This window comes from Crocuta crocuta, unplaced genomic scaffold, assembly GCF_008692635.1.
Source record: "Crocuta crocuta isolate KB4526 unplaced genomic scaffold, BGI_CrCroc_1.0 scaffold127, whole genome shotgun sequence".
Lineage (NCBI taxonomy): Eukaryota > Metazoa > Chordata > Mammalia > Carnivora > Hyaenidae > Crocuta > Crocuta crocuta.
In genome coordinates, this window is record NW_027532008.1 from 7,732,735 (window position 1) to 7,752,155 (window position 19,421).

Genomic DNA, 19,421 nt, shown 5'->3' on the forward strand with positions numbered 1-19,421 from the left:
TCCATTATGATTTTTACTGGGATAAATAAATAAATAAATTAATTAATTAAATAAATAAATAAATAAAATGAACAGTTAGGGGATCCTGTTTAGAATTATAGAGCAGGGTTGTTGATTTCATCAGGTCTGTCTCCATTAGGGTCCAAAGCAGGCTACAGGCTCTGACCTGTCAGCACAGAGCCAGACACAGGGCTCTAAGTCACACCATGAGATCATGACCTGAGCTGAAGTCAGGTGCTAAACCCACTAAGCCACTCAGGTGCCTCAGCATTTTAAAAAAATAAAAGCTTGCTTAGCAAGACCCCTCTTGGGAGATTGCCATTAAGCAACGCCTCCCCACCTCCCACATTATGAGGAATAGGGGAGGAAAAGGGGATATCTATCTGTCCCTTACTCTAATTAGTCAACACTATAAGTGAAGACTTTTTGTAGTTATTTCATTAGGGAAAAGGTATGAAATTAGAGGTTAAGCTAAACTTTTGAGATTATTCTTAATTAAAATTAATCTAAAACAAGGTGAGAGTATTGAATTGTATTGATGTGAATTTCATTTTCTTGATGCTTTCAGAGCCTTAGAGAATGTTAAAGGTGCAAGGACTTTAAGATCTTTATTCAGTTCTTTTGCATTTTACAGCTGATGAAACTGAGAGGTCCCTTTCCTAGCACTTTGTGGTTCTAGAACCCTGTACTGAATATTGAGATTTGGAACTGTGATTTAACCAACAGGTTTACCTCAGTCCTTTCTTATAAATGCTTATACATAAAATCTTCCTAGGACTTTGTTGATCATAAAATGTCTATGCAGTTGTCTCTTTAATATATTAAAGATATTTTAATCTGAGCTTGAAAAACTCTGTGATCAGTACAAATTTATAGGTATCAGTAGCCTTTTACTGTCTTAAATATTTCATCTTATGTATAGATGTCATTTTGGTGACCTAGTTTTAACAATTACCCATTTTTTGGGTTATTAATTTCCTAGGTAACTGGAGTTAATATTTTCTTCCTTTTAGGTAAATGGTAAAATTTACAGGTCTTTCTTTCCTGTTTAAAAAATGCTAACTAATGTAGAGTCCTTTGTTCTAGAGCTATTTTCAGCCTTAGAATTGAACTAAGTCTGTATTTTCATTTATAGCTATGAAGTGGTCCTAATTTTTGAGTTTTAATAACAATGTTTTCTCCACCAGTACTAAGGATTCAGAGTAGAATAATCATGGTAGTACTTTTCACTTATTTTTCCACGATTCGAAGTGAAAACTATAACTGTCTTCATTTTTTTTATATACGGAAATATAATTTTAGTAGTGTTCATTTAGAAATAATTGTGGAATATGATGAGCACTCTCATGATCTAATGAATAGATAAAGTAATAGTATTTTTTGCATTCCTGTCTGTTATTCTGTATTGCACAGATAAAATCAAATATAAGTTGCATGTTGTACATTCTTTTTTTTTTTTTTAATGTTTTGTTTATTTCTGAGAGAGAGAGAGAGAGAGAGACAGCATGAGCAGGGGAGGGTCAGAGAGAGAGAGAGGGAGATACAGAATCTGAAACAGGCTCCAGGCTCTGAACTAGCTGTCAGCACAGAGCCCGACACGGGGGCTCGAACCCACAAACCGTGAGATCATGACCTGAGCTGAAGTCGGACGCTTAACCGACTGAGCCACCCAGGCACCCCATCATGTTGTACATTCTGAAAGCATTGTTACTTAAATGACATATGATAAATGGTATGTATCTGAACAGATTATTTTATTTTATATTCCTATTCTAAATGAGACTTAGAAATTTGAAAATATTTTTTATTAACTGTTTTATGTGGTCCTACCCACCCCATATTCATTCATACCCTTAATTTCCCCTCGTGTCTAAAACACACACGCACATGCACACACTGAGAATCAGAATTGTGTAGGGACTCTGCTCTGGTAGCTCTGATAGAATTCAGTGTAGGAGATTTTAGCTACCAAAAAAAAAAAAAAAAAATGACCTTAGATCTCTGAGGAGAGACACTGCTTTGTTTTGTGGCATTTGTGTAACCCTCAAATCCAGAACAAATGCTTGCTGGGAAACTGATGTAGAATGAGTGTTTTTGTCCTTTCTTCTGTTATTCTCGTTTCCTCTAAGTTGAACGATGGCTGCAACTTTTTCAACCTACTCTGCTAGGATTTTGATGGCCACTTCTGATTCCAGAGAAGTGGTTGGGTGAAAATGAAATTTACTTTTAGTTCTGAATAACAAGATATTTTACCCAGATTTCTGACTCTGAAAAGATAGTATCCTTCACCAGAATCTAAAGACATTTTAAAGTGAAAATGCCTTAGATACTTAGAAGTTACATATCACCTGTGTGATTATATGACAAAATTCACTCTTCGGTATTGTTTTCTCGAATTGGTGACTAGTTTTAAAACATCATAACTTGTCCAGCTTTGGTCAGGTGAACGAACCACTTTGCTAGGTAGTTTGTAAGTGAAGTTGCCTGGATCCCTTTGCTCTTTGGAAGGAGATTAAATTACCTCTTAGATGTGATGTCTGCTATTGGGTGGAAAAAAGTCAGTTGTTTCTTAGAAGGAACCCTGGAGAATGCAGTTTATACTAATGATTTTTGTGCTTTCTTCTCTTGCTGTGGTTAATAGTAATCATCTCTTTTCCTTCCCCTTTCCTGCTGCCTCTTTACTTTTCTTCCTGTTTTCTGTACTTTTTGAATTATTAAACTGGCCTATGTATTTTTTTCCTTGCTTTCCTTTTGTTTTATTTTGTTTTGTTTTGTTTTAAATTTTGTGATCTCCTGCCCCACTCTGTCTTCTCCACTTGCTTGGGTTCCATGTTGCTAGTTTTTATGTTCGCACGCTCATTATCACCCTTTTTTGTACTTCAAATCCCAGCAGCTGTCCAGCCAGGTCCCTGAGCACAGCCCTCTGGTTTATGGGACCGTGGAGAGCGCTCATCTGGCTGCCAGTACCCCTGTCACTGCAACTAGCGACCAGAAGCAAGGTTTGTGTATAACTGTTTTCTTCCCTCTTTTTTATATGAATTACATTCCCCTCAGCATTTAAGGGTAAGAGTGAAACATCTGAGTTTACTTAGATACTAAACAAAACATTGACATGGAATATCAAAGTGTTCTACCATTAGGAAGGTAAAGTAGGGTTGATTAGTAGAATTTTTCCTGTATTTTATTAATGCCTCACTATTTATTTACAGGTCAAAACTTGGTTGCCTGGATCTGTTAGGTTTTTTTGTTTTGTTTCATTTTTTTTGTGAAGGGAAAACAATGTTAGGGAAATAAATCGAAGTATGTATTGCTTTTTAAGAATAACACGGTTTTATTTATATATTTAACATATTCTTTTGTATCTTGCTATTTTTCAAAATATGAAGTATTTCTCAGAAGTTTGTCTCTGTAGCCTCAGTTCTATCGTGCTGAGTTTATCCTAGCTCTGTCATGCACTAGTATTCGGTCTTGATGAGTCATTATGCTATGGATCTCAATTAAACCAGGGTCTCTACTCCTGTTTACCTTGAATATGAAGTGTAAAATGTTTGTTGAAATAAGTATACATATTGCCTTTTGGATTACAAATAGAAGGCTGTAAGGGAAGTTTCATGTCAAAAAATGAGAGATCACAGTCTTTGTTTCTTGGTGAGTTGGATTTAGGTTGACCTTAAGCAAAATTGGGAAACAGTTGTGTGTGATTAGGCATAGGAGAAAGCAGGTGATATTGAGCATGCTTTGATGATATTTCTGACTTCATTCCAAGAATAAGTGGAAATTACAAGTGATTTCTAACTTTTTAAATTATTCATTCCTCCCTTGATAGCTGGCTGTTGCTAAATATACTTTCTAAAAAATTATGCCTTAAAAAGTACTTGGGAATTGGCACATAACCTAAGTACTGGTATTTAATATTATTGATTTTTTTACTGGACTGCAAGTATTAAGAAACCTAGTAAACTTGACCAGAGACATGTCCTGTATTTTATTTAATAAATTTTCTAAGCCAAAATACAGGTATTAAACCCTAATCTGGCATGCTTCTGAAAGTTACTCTCTCAGATGCTTCTTTTGGCAGTGTTCAGAGATAGACATGCATGCTTAGAGTTAAACTTTTTAATATGAAAGCCATTCATCTTGCAGGAATGTACTTTGTAGGTATTATGGAAGACCACTTTCTATCTCTAGTGATAGAGCATTTTTGAGCCAAGAATCAGAATGTTTTTATCTGAGTAGAAAAGAATTTCCAGGGTATTCTCTTCAAAACTGTATTAGTTTTTCAGAGTTGTAATCCCTTTGCTAGTTAGAATTAAGCATATTGAATACTTAACCATCAAAAGAGGTCTCAAAGCATACCTGTCCTCTATGAAAACTTCAGCTGGGCCACGATATAAAGAATTCATAAGATGTCTTAATGATGATAGCTCTGTCCTGCTACAATTTTTAAATTTTAAACACCTTCACTTTGTCATATTTATGCCTTGATTTCTTTCCATAAGGAAGAATGCAGAATTACTGGTTTTCTCCTGGTTTTTTATGCTTAGTGGGACTTTGAATAGTAAACATTTCAGATTGATGTTTGATATAAATGAGTGGATTGAAACTGTTTTAGTTTACCTTGATGGGAAGAAAAACTTGAATTTTAAGTATATTTTGTAGTACTTATAAATAACTCTTTGGGGGACTATTGCCATCTCATTCTTATTACCAATTATTTTCCAGAAAAATCACTTATTTCTAATATTCCATTTTTTTTCCCTAATGTTTTATTTATTTCTGAGAGAGAGACAGAGACAGCATGAGCAGGGAAGGGTCAGAGAGAGGGAGACACAGAACCTGAAGCTGACTCCAGTCTCTGAGCTAGCTGTCAGCACAGAGCCAGACACGGGTCTCGAACCCACGCACCATGAGATCATGACCTGACTCGAAGTCAGACTCTTAACCAGCTGAGCCACCCAGGCGCCCCTCTAATAATCCATTTCTAATTGTACCCATAGCTTGCCAATATATAGAATAGTTTGCAGAGTAATTTTTAAACCAAATGTATATAATCAAATAACATTAGAAAGAGGCCCTCAGTTTTCAGAGAATTTTTTTATAGTTAACATTTTTAAAATTTTCTTCTTAACTGTAGGCTCCATTTGAAATTAAAGTAGGATGCAAAAAAAAAATCTTATTTTCAAAGATTGATAGATCACTTTCAAAAATAATAGATTCTGCATTCTGTAGTCAGTTGGTTTTTCTCTCCATGAAAATGTCATTACTGTGGGTTTACGTTGGGTAATAGAATCTCATGTTAGCCCCAAAGTCTTATACCAGCTTGATATACCTAGATACTTTTTTCCATAAACTGTTCTTTTTCCTCAATTGGAAAAATGTGGGATTTGGAATCATTTTCAAGTTCCAGCCCTCTCCAGTTACATGACTCTGGACATATGACTTAATCTGTAGAACATTCCATTTCCCAATCTGTAAAATAGGAACATAATACTTTCTACCCCAGCGGTGGTTATAGGAATTAAAGGACACTATGTACATGTGGTATTTGACCCAGTTCCTACTGCTGAGTGTTTAGTAAATGTTCAATATCATTATTAGACTTCGGTTTCCTCAGAGGTTTTGATATGAATAGCTGACATGGTTACATGAACACCAAATTGGGACATTTCCCATTTGTTTGGTGCTTTATAAAGATATGAAAGATACAGGGAAGAACTCACCTTGGTTTGTAGAGAGACAACCATTGATGGTTGAATGAATTAAAATCATCAGTTGGTGTTGATGATGTATGGACACAGCTTGAATGATTGTTCTTTGACATGGTTTGAGTAAGTACGTTCAGATATGAACAGTGTAATACAAATAAAATTTTTTGTGCCTTAGTCTTTGTTTTAGTGCCTTTTGAAAGCACTTAGTATAGAGTAGGTATTCAGTGAATGATATTCTATTGTAATTCAACCACTTATAGCAATGTAGTTCAATTGGGGCCTCCTGGAGTTTAGGACAGGGCTGTTCACTGTCACATCCTTCAAGTTGCAGGATGCTTACCATTCCTGGTCTCTGCCCATTAAACGATAGTAGCATCTTTTCAGTTATGTGAGGCTCATGACAACCAAAAAGCACCCATCTAGACAGTTGGTTCCATTGCATTCATTGTAGAAACTATGGATACATAGAGACTTTTCCCATGTGCATATGCATATTTTAGTAGTATATATATATATATATATTTTTTTTTTTTCCTGAACAATCTGAAAGTAAATTGCATATACTAGGATACCTCACCTAAGTACTTTGGCATTTATCNAGGGCTCGAACCTGCAAACTGTGAGATCATGACCTGAGTCGAAGTCGAAACCTTAACCGACTGAGCCACCCAGGTGCCCCTATATTTTTTTTAATTACCAAATTATGTTTATGTTCTACATACAGTTTTATACCCTGCTTTTTAAAAAACATATCTTTTATTATAAACAACCTTCCATAAAAGCCTATTTTATTATTTATTTATTTATATTAAAATTTTTATTCATTTGAGAGAGTGCACATTCATGTGCCCACAAGTAGAGGAAAGGCAGAGAGAGGGAGACTCCCAAGCTCAGTGCAGAGCCCAGAAATGGCTTGATCTCACAGAACGTGAAATCCTGACCTGAGCCTAAATCAAGAGTTGGGTGCTTAACCGACTGAGCTACCCAGGCACTCCTAAAAGCCTATTTTAAATGATTGCATAATAGATCATTATATTGCCCAGGCTATTATTTGTTTAATAAATTCCTTATGTTAGACATTTAGTCTCCTTATCTCTCTTTTGTTGCTGTTATAGTGTTAATATAAATATCCTTAAATATTCCAAACCTCTATCTTTGCTCCCTTTTGCATGATTATTTCTTTAAAAATATTTTTTTAAATATGGAATTTCTACAGTTTCCTAAGACAGCCAAATGATATAAATGTTTTTAATGCAGTATATTAGATTTCATACTATCATGGCTCTGTAAAGCATACTCTTAATAATGAAAGTTCTGAGATAAAATCAGTGTTCTGTATTTACTATCATATAGTTTTCAGCTTTCTGTATCGAAACCTGAGTGAATTAAAGGAGTTTTATTTCAGAATGCGGAACTCTCCAAATAAGTTCTTTTTGTTTCTAATTTTCTTCATTTTTTTATTTAAAATTTTTTTTCAATCTTTATTTTTGAGAGAGAGAGAGTGTGTGAATGGAGGAGAGACAGAGAGAGAAGGAAACACAGAATCTGAAGCAGGTTCCAGGCTCTGAGGCACAAGAGCCAGATGCAGGGCTCAGACTCACAAACTGTGAGTTCATGACCCCAACCAAAGTCAGATGCTTAACCAACTGAGCCAACCAGTCGTCCCATCTAATTTTCTTCGTTTTAGATACTTCTCAAGCGTACATAGAAATTTCAGTCCTAGTTCTGTTCTTGCTTTTAGTATGAGAAATTCTATTTTTCAAAATTAATAATAGAATTGACATACTCTTACTAAATTATTAATGTGAGAATGTTTAATTTTCTGTAGCTAGGTTTCATTCAGTGGTCATAAAGGGTGTTATTCTGATGTGCTTTCACAGTGTTATAATTTAATCTGGATGACCCATGTAGCAGTTACTCCAGTGAGTTGGCAATTATTTTCATGAGCAGTATTTTAATAAATGTGTATTCATTTATATGTGTTTCACACGTATGTAATACATAGACAAATTTTGGGGAAATATTTTTTTCTCTTACCCTGATAACTTAGTCTGAGAGATTTGACAGAGCCTAATGATCTTATTTCTCCTCTGTAGTAAATAGAGTTCAATTTAAAAATCACTGATCTCTGTACCTGTAAATTAAAATGAATTTTAAGGCCAGCAAAAGTAGTTGCATTGAATGAGTTACCCTTAAAACCTAATGGTCACATTTACCACGTGCTTTTGTGAATAACAGTGTATTTTCTTTGACAGGCGTACTTAAGTACAGTAACTTATCCTAGGGACTCATTTTCCCTGATGGGTAAAGATTTCTGGCTGAGAAAGTAAAGTTCATTTCAGTTTAGATGGTCTTTTAGTAGGACTTAAAATTTTTGTTTGCATTTGAGGAATATACTCCTCCTAAATATCTGTTTTTCTGATGGAGCCTGTTTGTCATGCTACAGAAGCACAAGGCTGGAACACAGTCTCAATCTCCTCTGGCTTTATCCTCCCAGGGATGAATCCCCTATCAGTTTACCCGAAAGTTTAGAATATGGAAATTTTCATGAATTACAGTTTTTTACATGTTTATGGTATCCTTATTATGATTATCGATTTATCTTTCCCTCTCTCTCTTTCTTGCATCTATATACAGACACATTTCAAAAATTCTCAACTATTTCATATGTATTTATTATGTTCTTTTTTATTGGGCTTGATTTTCTGAATATCAACTTTGGCTTTTCCTTGAATTCTTACAAGATGAAATATTCATTTTTTTATTTCCGTGTTATTTCTGGTTAAATATGTTTCTTTCAAAAAATGAAAATTGGCTGAATTTCTAAATGAATTTTTATATTCAGGAACTTGATTTCGTAGATAATAATTGCATTGATAATAAATGACACCATGATAGCTTCTCTTAAAACATAGATTTTTATACAAGTAATACACATTCTTTACAAAAATTCTCCTAAATGCTGAAATAATAAAAAATAGCAATCTATAAAAATTTTATCTGAGATGTTTTGCCTCTGTAGTGTATACTTGGTAAAAACTCTCCTATTGGGAGCAAGATACGGTAGAAATAAAGGTCTCTACTTTAAAAGAAAGCCTCTTCCCCATTTCCTGAATGGCTTTGCTTGCTTTGATGAACTTTTCCATTATGTTCTTGATATAATTATTTGGCTCATTGATTCTTTTACTCTAAACTGTATATTGATGACCAAGTAACACTGGGTATAACTAGAAAATATGACAGTGTTTCTGGAGTGGCAGTATAAGTCTAATATTTTGAGGTGTCTTCTTTTGCCCTTGATTTCGGGTAAGAGATGAAAAGAACTGGCCCAAAATGATACAGTATAATCTCTGATTCTTAAACTCTTGTTTTTTCTTCTACAGAAGAGAAGCCAAAACCAGATCCAGTGTTAAAGTCTCCTTCCCCAGTCCTTAGGCTCGTCTTTAGTGGAGAGAAGAAAGAACAAGCAGGCCAGACGTCGGAGCCTACTGCGGTAGAATCTGTGCCAGAGCTTCCTCTGCCTCCATCACCTACCACTGTTTCTCCACTTGCTCGAAGTACCATTGCTTCCCCCACCTCTGCTGCTCTTAGTAGCCAGCCAATATTCGCCACTGCTGTAGATGACAGGTGTGAACTCTCTTCCTCAAAAGAAGACACAGTTCCTGTACCCAGCCCCACGTCTTGCACAGAGACATCAGATCCATCACCAACAGATGTAGTTGATGATGATATATGCAAGAAATCTTGTAATGTAGCACCTAATGATATTCCACTGATTTCTAGTACTAACCTAATTAATGAAATGAATGGAGTTAGTGAAAAATTACCAGCTACGGAGAGCATTGTGGACATAGTAAAACAAGAGGTGTTGCCATTGACTCTTGAATTGGAGATTCTCGAAAATGCCCCAGAAGAAGTGAAAGTGGAGTGTGTCCCAGCTCCCATTACCCCTTCCACAGTTCCTTCCTTTTCTCCATCTCCTCCAACTCCTCCAGCTCCTCCTCCTCCCACACCAGCCATTGTTCCTGCTGCTGCCACTAATGTTAGTATGGCCGGTGTTCCCACTGCAGTCCCGAGGGTCTTAGAAGAGGACGAGAGTGTAAGAACTTGCCTTAGTGAAGATGCAAAAGAGATTCAGAACAAACTAGAGGTAGAAGCAGATGGGCAAACAGAAGAGATTGTGGATTCTCAGAACCTAAGTTCACGAAAGAGCCCCAGCCCAGGTAAGCTGTTGTGCCATTGATTATTTTATGCTTGCTGAACATGAAAAAGAAGCTGTGTTTGAGTTATTTTTAATTGGCTACTTTCCTTGATTTCCAGAAACATCAAATGAATGCTGAAATTCGTAGTCCTATTTCTTCAATGGTGTGTTTATGTTTTAGTGCAGCCTGCAAAAGAGTCACTCCATGGTCTAAAATGCAAATGAAATTTCAAATATACAAAATGCCTCCAAGTATATGTCACCGTACATGCGTTTTTTGTTTTTAGTTTTTTTTGCCTCGTTCATATGAGTCAGTTCCTCAGTGGTTAATTTTGTAGCTTTGGGGCTGGAAACCAATTAAAACAAGCATTCTACTCTGTAGTCCCTAATCCTGTCTTCTCAAAATTTTGAAGCCCGATCAATCTGTAAGGAACTCGCCTCTTCTTTAATCTTGTAATTAGAAAAGTAACAATCAGAATGTCAAAGTTTATAACTAGTTCTGAAAAATAAAAGTGCCCTCTCTGATTACCTTGCAGGGAAGTTTAATGCTCTTCATTTTTTCCTTTAAAGGTTTCATTTTTTCCTATGATACTAATTTTATCATTATTGTATCATTAAAGTATTTTATGCTTCCCAATTCAAAATTATTTAATGTAGCATCACCTAGGATCTTAGTAATTAATCATTGGATTTTTATAATCATAATAAAAAAATTATCTGAGGCTTATCAACTAGAGTCAGTAGGCCACAGTAATCTGGCTTTTAGCAAGTCAGCACAGCCCCTCTGGCACAGTGGTGCCCCACGCAGTGTGATTGGCTCTTGGCATACCTCTCAGGTTAAATTACACAGTTTGACAAATGAGTGCTCCCCCAGCAGTGGAAATGCTAGTCATCAGCATGCTTGGTATTTATTGTCTATTTTGAGCTGTGTATGGGTAGGGAAACGTAATCAACAACCTGATCCTTTTAAGATACAGCTTTCTCACGCATCTCACTACTTGAGGCATTTTCCCTATGAATGTTAATGAGAGACATCTGGTTCGTTGGAACAGTAGAACATCTAGTTGAACAGAGTGACCGCAGCACTACAGCAAACACTGTGCAGCATTTGGGACGAGGAGTAAATGTATATCACCTGTTTGCTCAGCAGACTGGCCTCCATTCGCATCAGTGTTCAGAGTCCTCGCCGTTCTGGGAACGTTCTTCCTTACTGGGGTGATGACCTGGGCTTCGTGACAAAAAAGTTTTCATGTCGCTATAGGTGAATGCCCCCCAAAGAACACTTATTTGTTGGAGAATGATGATTTGTTCCATCCTTAATTGTTTCCTTTCACTTACCCAAGTGTGAGCTTAACTCCCAGGAGAAGCTCCTTGAAGACAAGTGTTTAAGAAAAAAAAAAAATCAAAACAAATGACAGAAAGAAAAACAAAATAATCATTAGGGAGTAAAAGTCGGAGATACAAACCATACCTGAGACCTGAAATAAATAAAGAAAGCTCACACCAAACTCATACTTCTACTCATTCCTGACATTGATTTTTCTTTTTTTCTTTAAGCAGTATGTCAGGTAGATGGCAAGTCAGTCCTCAGGTGTACATGGACAGACAAACAGATTTTAGGGTAATTAATTTTCATATCATGGGTTTTTTTTTTTTTTTGAAATGCAAATACCCTTGGAGTTAGTAATACAAATCACTCACTAGCAGCTTGGTAAATGAATAGATACTTCAGCACTAAACCAGGGGATAGGTAGAAAAGAAAGAACTCTCTTTGCATGATAAGGGGGGAGGGTAGAGGTTGGTGTCAGGAAGTAAAGTGTCCTGGCATTTTTTTCTAGTATGATGATTTTTTTTTTTACTGTGTAAATATATCGTAAAATGACTAGAAGTGCTGTAACATCCTTTCATTTCTGACACGCATCAAAATTCAAAGTGAATGAACCTGAAAAACCCATGTAACTCTAGCATTTTAAAAACTATAAAGCTACCAGAAACTTTCCTGGCTCTCTCATTCCTATACAAATATTTTTACTGTTATTGCCATAAAAATTAACATTAAAACTTTAAATCATTCTTAGAGATGTATCCACTTGAAGTTGTCCTGTTCTTAAGAATTACAGTCTTCTTAGCACTTACTTATTTAGTGCCTTGTTTATGTTAAGAGATGAGGAAATCATAACAGTTTGATGTGGATATCAGTCTTGTTATTGCCTTTTGAGAGTAGCTCTTACTGTGTCTGCCTGAGGATGAAACACTTTAACGCTGGCTTCAACTCATTTGCTTTTGACAGTTGTGGTACATAAAAATACACAGTAGTTGGAATAGTAATGCCTGTTTAGTGCAGTGACGTCCAGACATTAGGGATATGGTCCCTTGTCTGCTGGAAAACAGTTTCTTGTAACTATTCTAGATCCTATTTCTGACTGGAGCAAAACAGAGCAATTCTGGATGCTTAGGTGAAAAGCAAGGTGAAATGAGAATTGTGTTTATGCTCAATGTACTCTGAAAAGCCTCAGAGATGGACCAGACTTTTGATTACTTAGTTTATACAATACTTCAATCATTCAATGTATAGAAATCTGCATTAATTGGATATTTCTTAAAGACTTAGGATTTTTATTAATGGTTTCTTACCTGTGAGGTAAGAAAAGAAAGTTTCAGAACTTGTGGTAAAACACTCCCCACTCATCATCCAGGAATTCATTTTTATATAATTTCCAGAATGCATGTGCTGTGTAACATGCATATTATTTGACATGAACTTTTCCATTTTTGAAAATAATAGTGAGGGGTTTTTTATTACCCTGTTTGATATAAAACTATTAGTTGAGGGGTACCTGGGTGGCTCAGTCGGTTGAGTGTCTGACTTCAGCTCAGATCATGATCTCACGATTCGTGGGTTCAGGCCCCGCGTTGGGCTCTGTGCTGACAGCTAGCTCAGAGCCTGGCGCCTGTTTCAGATTCTGTACCTCCCTCTCTCTCTGACCCTCCCCTGCTCACACTGTCTCTGTCTCTCAAAAATAAATAAAACATTTAAAAAATTTAAAAAAAAAAAAACTATTAGTTGAGATTCCTATGGCCAAGGGAGGTTTTTAATCTTTCAATTTATTGTGTCTTCTGGCTCTTGCTCATAGTACATTGTTTCTTCATATATTTTATACACTTGTTTTATGAACTCATCTTCAGCTAAACGTTACTCTATGTACATTGTGGGCAAGTCCTCCCAAAGCTGTTTTGTGTTTGCTTTATTTACCACATGCCTTGAGGAGAGCATTAGCTGGACCTTAATCTGTGTTTAATTTTCAAAATCTCCTTTCATATCCCAAGCAAAGTATGAAGGCATTCCCTGGATACTGTTTTTCAGAATGACAGCAGTCCCTTTCCATGTAGGTGAGACCAAATTTCCTTCCTTGTCAGTTCTCTGTGTTGATTCACTGGTGTCTTTTGTTCTCTTTTATACTTTTAGCTACCTTTTCACTGAGGCTGTCACTCTGTTAGGCATGTCAGGGCTTTTTGTGAGAATCTTAATTCTAGATCCTCACTTTGCTGTCATCCAAGATCTTCTGTCTCTGACATTAATGTTAAAATATAAACTCCTTTGGGGTGCCTGGGTGGCTTAGTCGGTTGGGCGTCCGACTTTCGCTTAGGTCATGATCTCACGTTCGTGGGTTCGAGCCCCGCGTCGGGCTCTGTGCTGACTGCCAGCTCGGAGCCTGGAGCCTGTTTCAGTCTGTGACTCCCTCTCTCTCTGACCCTCCCCTGCTCACGCTGTCTCTCTCTCTCTCCTAGAAATAATAAATTTAAAAAAATAAAAATAAAAAAATATATATAAACTCCTTTATTATAGAGCCTCTCATAGCATCCTACATCCTCTGTAGTATAGTGGCCATAGCCGTAACAACAACTGAACTTATTTATCTGGCTTCCAGTAGTTTACTTTACGTTCCTGTAAGCTCACCTAAGGTTGAGGGATGGTTTCCAGATTCTGTAAGTTGCAAGACAAGAGATTTATTTTTCAAATGGAGATTTGTATGTTTTGGAAGGTGTTACAAAAATACTGATCCATGTAGCCAGTGACATTGCTGTTCTCTCTTTTCTTTTTGATTGACTTCAATACAAAAGCAGCGCACAAGGGAAAAAAAATGTTTTGGTAATGATCCTGGATTTACTTTCACCTGTTAGGATATTCACCATACTGTACTTTTTTTTTTTTTTTTAAGTTTATTTATTTATTCTGAGAGGGAGAGAGACAGAGACCGTGCCAGTGGGGGATGGGAAGAGAAAGAGGGAGAAAGAGAATCCGAAGCAGACTCTGCACCATTGGCATAGGGCCCGACGTGGGGCTCCATCCCATGAAACCGTGAGACCAGGACCTGAGCTGAAACCAAAAGTTGGATGCTTAACCAGCTGAGTCACCCAGGTGCCCTTATTCACAGTATTTTAAGAAATAAAACCTAAGTAAGCATAAAACCAAAGAAATAAAAGCCTTAAGGTAAGCCTTAAGGTTTGGGTAGACTAAACCTAAAAAGATAATGTTTAAAACCATGATCTGAAGGTCAGCACCAAAAATAAGGAATTTGAAACTGATTCTTGCCTTTGCTCAATTTATACCTTCTGAGAAGTATTTTGAAATATCCCTGGAATATCTTGTTGTAGACTCAAAACCAGATCACCAGTGATTAGATGTCCCACAAGCCTAATCCTTGTCTTAATCTACACCCTTATAATTTCTCGCATTCCTCTAGAGAAATATGTTCTGAAGCCTTATGAACATGACTTACATGTTCCTAGTTTCATGTTACCTATTAAATCCAGTGGAGCAATCTTTAAAACAAGGACTTTTGACTGCCCTTTTTGGAGGCTTGTGTTTGAGTGATCCTTAGGGATATGTAAATTACAAGGATTGACTTTCCCCACCTTGACTTTAAAAATATTTGAAACAGAACTGCCTGAAAAGTACATTTCTGCCATGTGATTCCTACTTTCTTATTGCCCTCCACAGTGAAATCTTAAGCATTCCCTGGAAAGTACTGGTGCTGGGTCAGCTTCTTCTGTATGCTACTGAATGAGCCCAGACACCCAGCAGTGGAGCATACTAACAGACTCAAGTGCCAAGCAAGTCTGGCAACTCTCTTGTACAATCCCTCATCTTCATGTGGCATACACTTTCCTATTGTTTACAGTAGTTCATTTGTTTGCAACATGAGTCTCAAAGTTTCATTCCTTAGATAATTAACTAAGTCATACATATCTCTGTGAATAGACATGAATTCTTTTTTCAGAATTTAGCCCACTTTCCCCCAGGCTTATTCACTTTCTTCCAAAAGAAACCATTATACTTACCTACTTCCAGAAAGGGTAGTTGATACAGGGTAGGGGAATTCTGTTCTCTGTCAGGTAAAAGAGGGCTCTCTCTAGGAAAACTTAATCTTGCTAAAAGCTTTTTCTTTTTTCAGTGCCAGTCTTCACCGGGCACACAACTAGTTGTCTTGAGATCTGTTCCTAATATCTTTTTTTTTTTTTAATTTTTTTAATGTTTATAAACAGTAAACAGAGGGGGACAGAGGATCTGAAGCAGGCTCCACAGGATGCGGGGCTTGAACTCAGGATTCATGAGATCATGACCTGAGCTGAAGTTGGACGCTTAACTGGCTGAGCCACCCAGGTGCCCCTCTAATACCTTTGACACAATTTTCCATACTAATGCAGAAAAAATGTCCAAAATACATTTTTTTCAATATATGTCTTTTCTCCATGTATCCAGTGCTGTGTATTAACAATACCTGCTAATTTTGTTGCAGTCATAATAAAGTCATGTTACTTTTTTTATGTTTACAAAAAAGCCTTTTCTCAGGCATTAGTCTCTTATGATTTAAGCGGTTATTCCTGGGATAAAATTATTCCTCATTTGCCAATACAAAAAATAAGCCATTGAATGCTAAGTTAGGTTTCTTGGGGTCATAGGAAGAGCCTATGAGGTAAAGCCTTTCTTTACCTCGCATTTGTGTTATTCTTTCTGACATTCTTTACTTCTTGCTATAAAGTTCTTTCGACATTTGGGGATTTAGGGATTTTAAATTTATACATGTGACCCAGGTTCAAAGGGAGATGTGGAAACCCACCTGTTTCAGCCACAAATAGTTACTGAGCATCTACTATGAGTCAGTCATTGTTCTGGCACTGTGGCTTCATCAGTGAGGAATCCGGAGATCTCTGCCCTAGTAGTATCCTAGAAAGTTGTTGGGTGTTTTTTGTTTTTTTATTTTTTATTTTTTGAGATTTTATTTTTAAGTAATCTCTATACCCCATGTGGGGCTGGAACCCACAACTGTGAGATCAAGAATCGCATGCTCCACTGAGTAAGCCAGCCAGATGTCCCACCCCGTATATTGGAGTGTTTTAAGTGATATAAAAGTAATCAAGCAGGGAAAGGAATGCTGGAGAGGCAGCTGGTTTTAGTATTTAAGTAACATGATCAGAGGTTCCTGGGTGGCTCAGTTGATTGAGTATCCAAGTCGACTCTTGATTTTGGTTCAGGTCATTATCCCAGGATCGTTATGAGCCCCACATCAGGCTCTGCACTGAGCAAGGAACCTGCTTAAGACTCTCTCCCTCTCTCCCTCTCTCCTTTCTTTCTCTGCGCCCCTCCCCCCTGCTTGAGCTCTTTCTGTCTCTTAAAAAAATTTTTTTAAATAAAATTATCAGAGTTGTAAGATTCAAGGAGTACAAGATTTAAGCAGAGGTGAAGGAGGAGGATTATCTGAGCGATCCTTTTATGAAAATCTGTGGTTTTCCCACCCCCTTTTCTTTCTGAGAAACTTTAGTTAGCTATACCCTGTCTTCTCTGTTCTTCAGTTCTAGTAGGCAGAGTACTACTGGGCAAGATTATACCACTGTGAATGTATCTACATATTCATACTCTCTGCCCCCAGCCGTTCGTTTTATGACTTGCCTGTTATAAAATCCTGTACTCAGCCCAACCCTCCTCACCCTCAGCTGATGGCTTTATGTCATCGTTTAGAATATGGAGTGCATTCTGCTAGGAATTTACCCAAGGGATACAGAAATGCTGATGCATAGGAGCACATGTACCCCAATGTTCATAGCAGCACTCTCCACAATAGCTAAAACATGGAAAGAGCCTAAGTGTCCATCAACAGATGAATGGATCAAGAAGATGTGGTTTATCTATACCATGGAATACTACATGGCAATGAGAAACAATGAAATCTGGCCATGTGTAGCAATATGGATGGACCTTGAGGGTGTTATGCTGAGCGAAATAAGTCAGGCAGAGAAGGACAAATATCATATGTTTGCACGTATAGGAGGATTAGGAGGAACTTGACGGAGGAACAAGGGGGAGAAGAAGGGCGGAAATGGTGGGGGAAAGGGAGAGAGGCAAACCATGAGAGACTCTTGAATGCTGACAAAAACTGAGGACTGATGGATGTGGGGGGGAGGAGGGATGGGCATGGAGGAGGGCACTTGTGGGGATGAGCACTGAGTGTTATGTGGAAACTAATTTGACAATAAACTATTTGTAAAAAAAAAAAAAAAGAATATTGAGTCTGCCTTTTTCAGCTTTCTGCTGGAGCTACCAACCTGTCTCTATCCCAACTTTATCGGAGTCTGTTAGTTGTCCCTTGCAGTCTCATGTGTATTCACTACCTTTCCACAGACTTCTTTCTCTAAATCTGCTGAAGTCCATCTCATGCTACAAATACTTCCTCAGTCCTATATGTCCATTTTGCTGTCACTTGAACTTGCTCTTGCTCTTCTCATTCAGGCTTCCCAAGAAGAGTCTATCATTTCTACTTCTCTGTTCACTATTCAACTAACATCATCTGCTTTCTGTTCCCAGCATGCTATTTTATGGTATTTGCACCACATGAAACATGACTCATCGTTCTCTCCTTTGTTTTCCCTTTAGATTTACTGTATATAATGTCTTTGCAGTTAAACTCACTGCTTTCAGCATTCATTTCTGTGAATTTTGAGAGAGACATAAAATCATGTAATCACTGGGGCGCCTGGGTGGCTCAGTCGGTTAAGCGTCTGACTTCAGCTCAGGTCATGATCTCACAGTTCGTGGGTTTGATCCTCGCGTCGGGCTCTGTGCTGACAGCTAGCTCAGAGCCTGGAGCCTGCTTCTGATTCTGTGTCTCCCTCTCTCTCTGACCCTCCCCTGCTCATGCTGTTTCTCTCTCTCAGAAATAAATAAAACATTAAAAAAAAACTTTTTTTAAATAAATAAATAAAATCATGTAATCACTACCGCAGTCAAAATATAGAACAGTTCCATCACCCAAGAAAATTCCCTTATGTTTGGGTCATGTTCTAATTCTCTTTTGTCATTCAACACATTCTTCAGGATTGAGTTCATCTACTCTGATGGTCGATGGCTCCTATTGGTATATGCAGATAGCTTCCAAATTTTCATCTCCATTCCCAACTTCTCTTTTGAGCATCTGTCTTAGATTTCCTTTTGCCTGCCTGATAGCTCCATTTGGAAACTCTAGAGCCATCTCAGATTTAACATATCCACTGTTGAACTAATAACCTATTCTTAAACCTGTTCCTTTATCTCCGTTTTTGGCACTGGCTTGAATTAAGCTAAGATCCTGAAGCCACTGTTGATGGACTTTTTCCCTGAGTTACTCCTCTTTCATGTGCAGTCATTTAACAAGTTTCTCTGATTTTACCTGATATGGTTGTTGAATTTGTCCCCTCCTCTCAGTTTGCTTCTGTCACTGCCTTAGGACCTCTCATGTATCTGGCCCCAGCTTTGTCTCCCTTCAGGTTCATTTTCCAGCAAGCAGTCATCTCCTTAAAATACAGATCTGGCCTTACTACTCCTTTTTCATATCTCTGCTTAAGCCCTTGAGGATGTTGAGTGTCACTGGGGCATAGTCACCTTCAAAACTTTTAAGTACTTTTTACCACAAGATCTTCTTGTTATACTTATAGTAGCAGTCTTCTGAGTATATATGCATAGGATCTGAATGTTATTTGTTGTGTATTTGGTTAATCTCAACACTGTCAGTAAAGTATAGTGGGCAAGATGAAGGCAACAGAGTCAGGCGCTCCTGCCCTTAGCCATTCCCCTGTCTAGCTCCATGACCCTGGGGGTGGGTGTCTTTAACCCCTTAGTCTATTTTCTCATCCAGAATTTGAAGACGATAATAGTGTTTTCTTCATGAAGTTGTAATGAACATAAAATGTAACCTATGTAAAGCACTTAACACAGCGTCTGACATGTGAGCACACTGTAAATGTTTAATATTATTAATACTTACATTTTCAGCTAGTATAAGGAACCAGATCTTGCCTTTGAACTGTACTAATCTTACACAGAATAAATGGGTGTCGTTATCTCTGTCCTTAGCAATTTGTGTTCCGAAGAAGAGAAACTCAACAAGATGATTCCATCTCAAAAGTTCTTAAGTAAATCCTGGGCATGAAATGATAGGAAGTCCCTCAAAATAGTCCCTTGTGTATGTTTAATTTTG

The 19,421-nt window shown here is 37.3% G+C and overlaps 1 protein-coding gene and 1 long non-coding RNA gene across 22 annotated transcripts in view; one reads left to right on the forward strand and one right to left on the reverse strand.

Annotated features, from left to right (window-relative positions):
* The window catches only part of EIF4G3 (eukaryotic translation initiation factor 4 gamma 3), a 242,454-nt gene that overhangs the window by 115,625 nt on the left and 107,408 nt on the right, over positions 1-19,421 (forward strand). For 10 of the 15 annotated variants that reach the window (XM_077775599.1, XM_077775586.1, XM_077775589.1 and 7 more), the window contains 2 exons: positions 2,891-2,999; positions 9,092-9,931. In XM_077775599.1, the coding sequence (XP_077631725.1) occupies positions 2,891-2,999; positions 9,092-9,931 (949 nt within the window). Of the gene's footprint in view, positions 1-2,890; positions 3,000-9,091; positions 9,932-10,028; positions 10,438-19,421 lie in introns of those variants that run through there. The other 5 variants (XM_077775601.1, XM_077775587.1, XM_077775594.1 and 2 more) reach the window with 2 other exon arrangements.
* The window catches only part of LOC144241142 (uncharacterized), an 87,088-nt gene that overhangs the window by 6,243 nt on the left and 61,424 nt on the right, over positions 1-19,421 (reverse strand). For 3 of the 7 annotated variants that reach the window (XR_013337973.1, XR_013337972.1, XR_013337970.1), the window contains exon 8: positions 11,045-11,137. This is a non-coding gene — a long non-coding RNA (uncharacterized LOC144241142). Of the gene's footprint in view, positions 1-9,993; positions 10,120-11,044; positions 11,138-11,247; positions 11,280-14,158; positions 14,288-19,421 lie in introns of those variants that run through there. The other 4 variants (XR_013337975.1, XR_013337976.1, XR_013337971.1 and 1 more) reach the window with 3 other exon arrangements.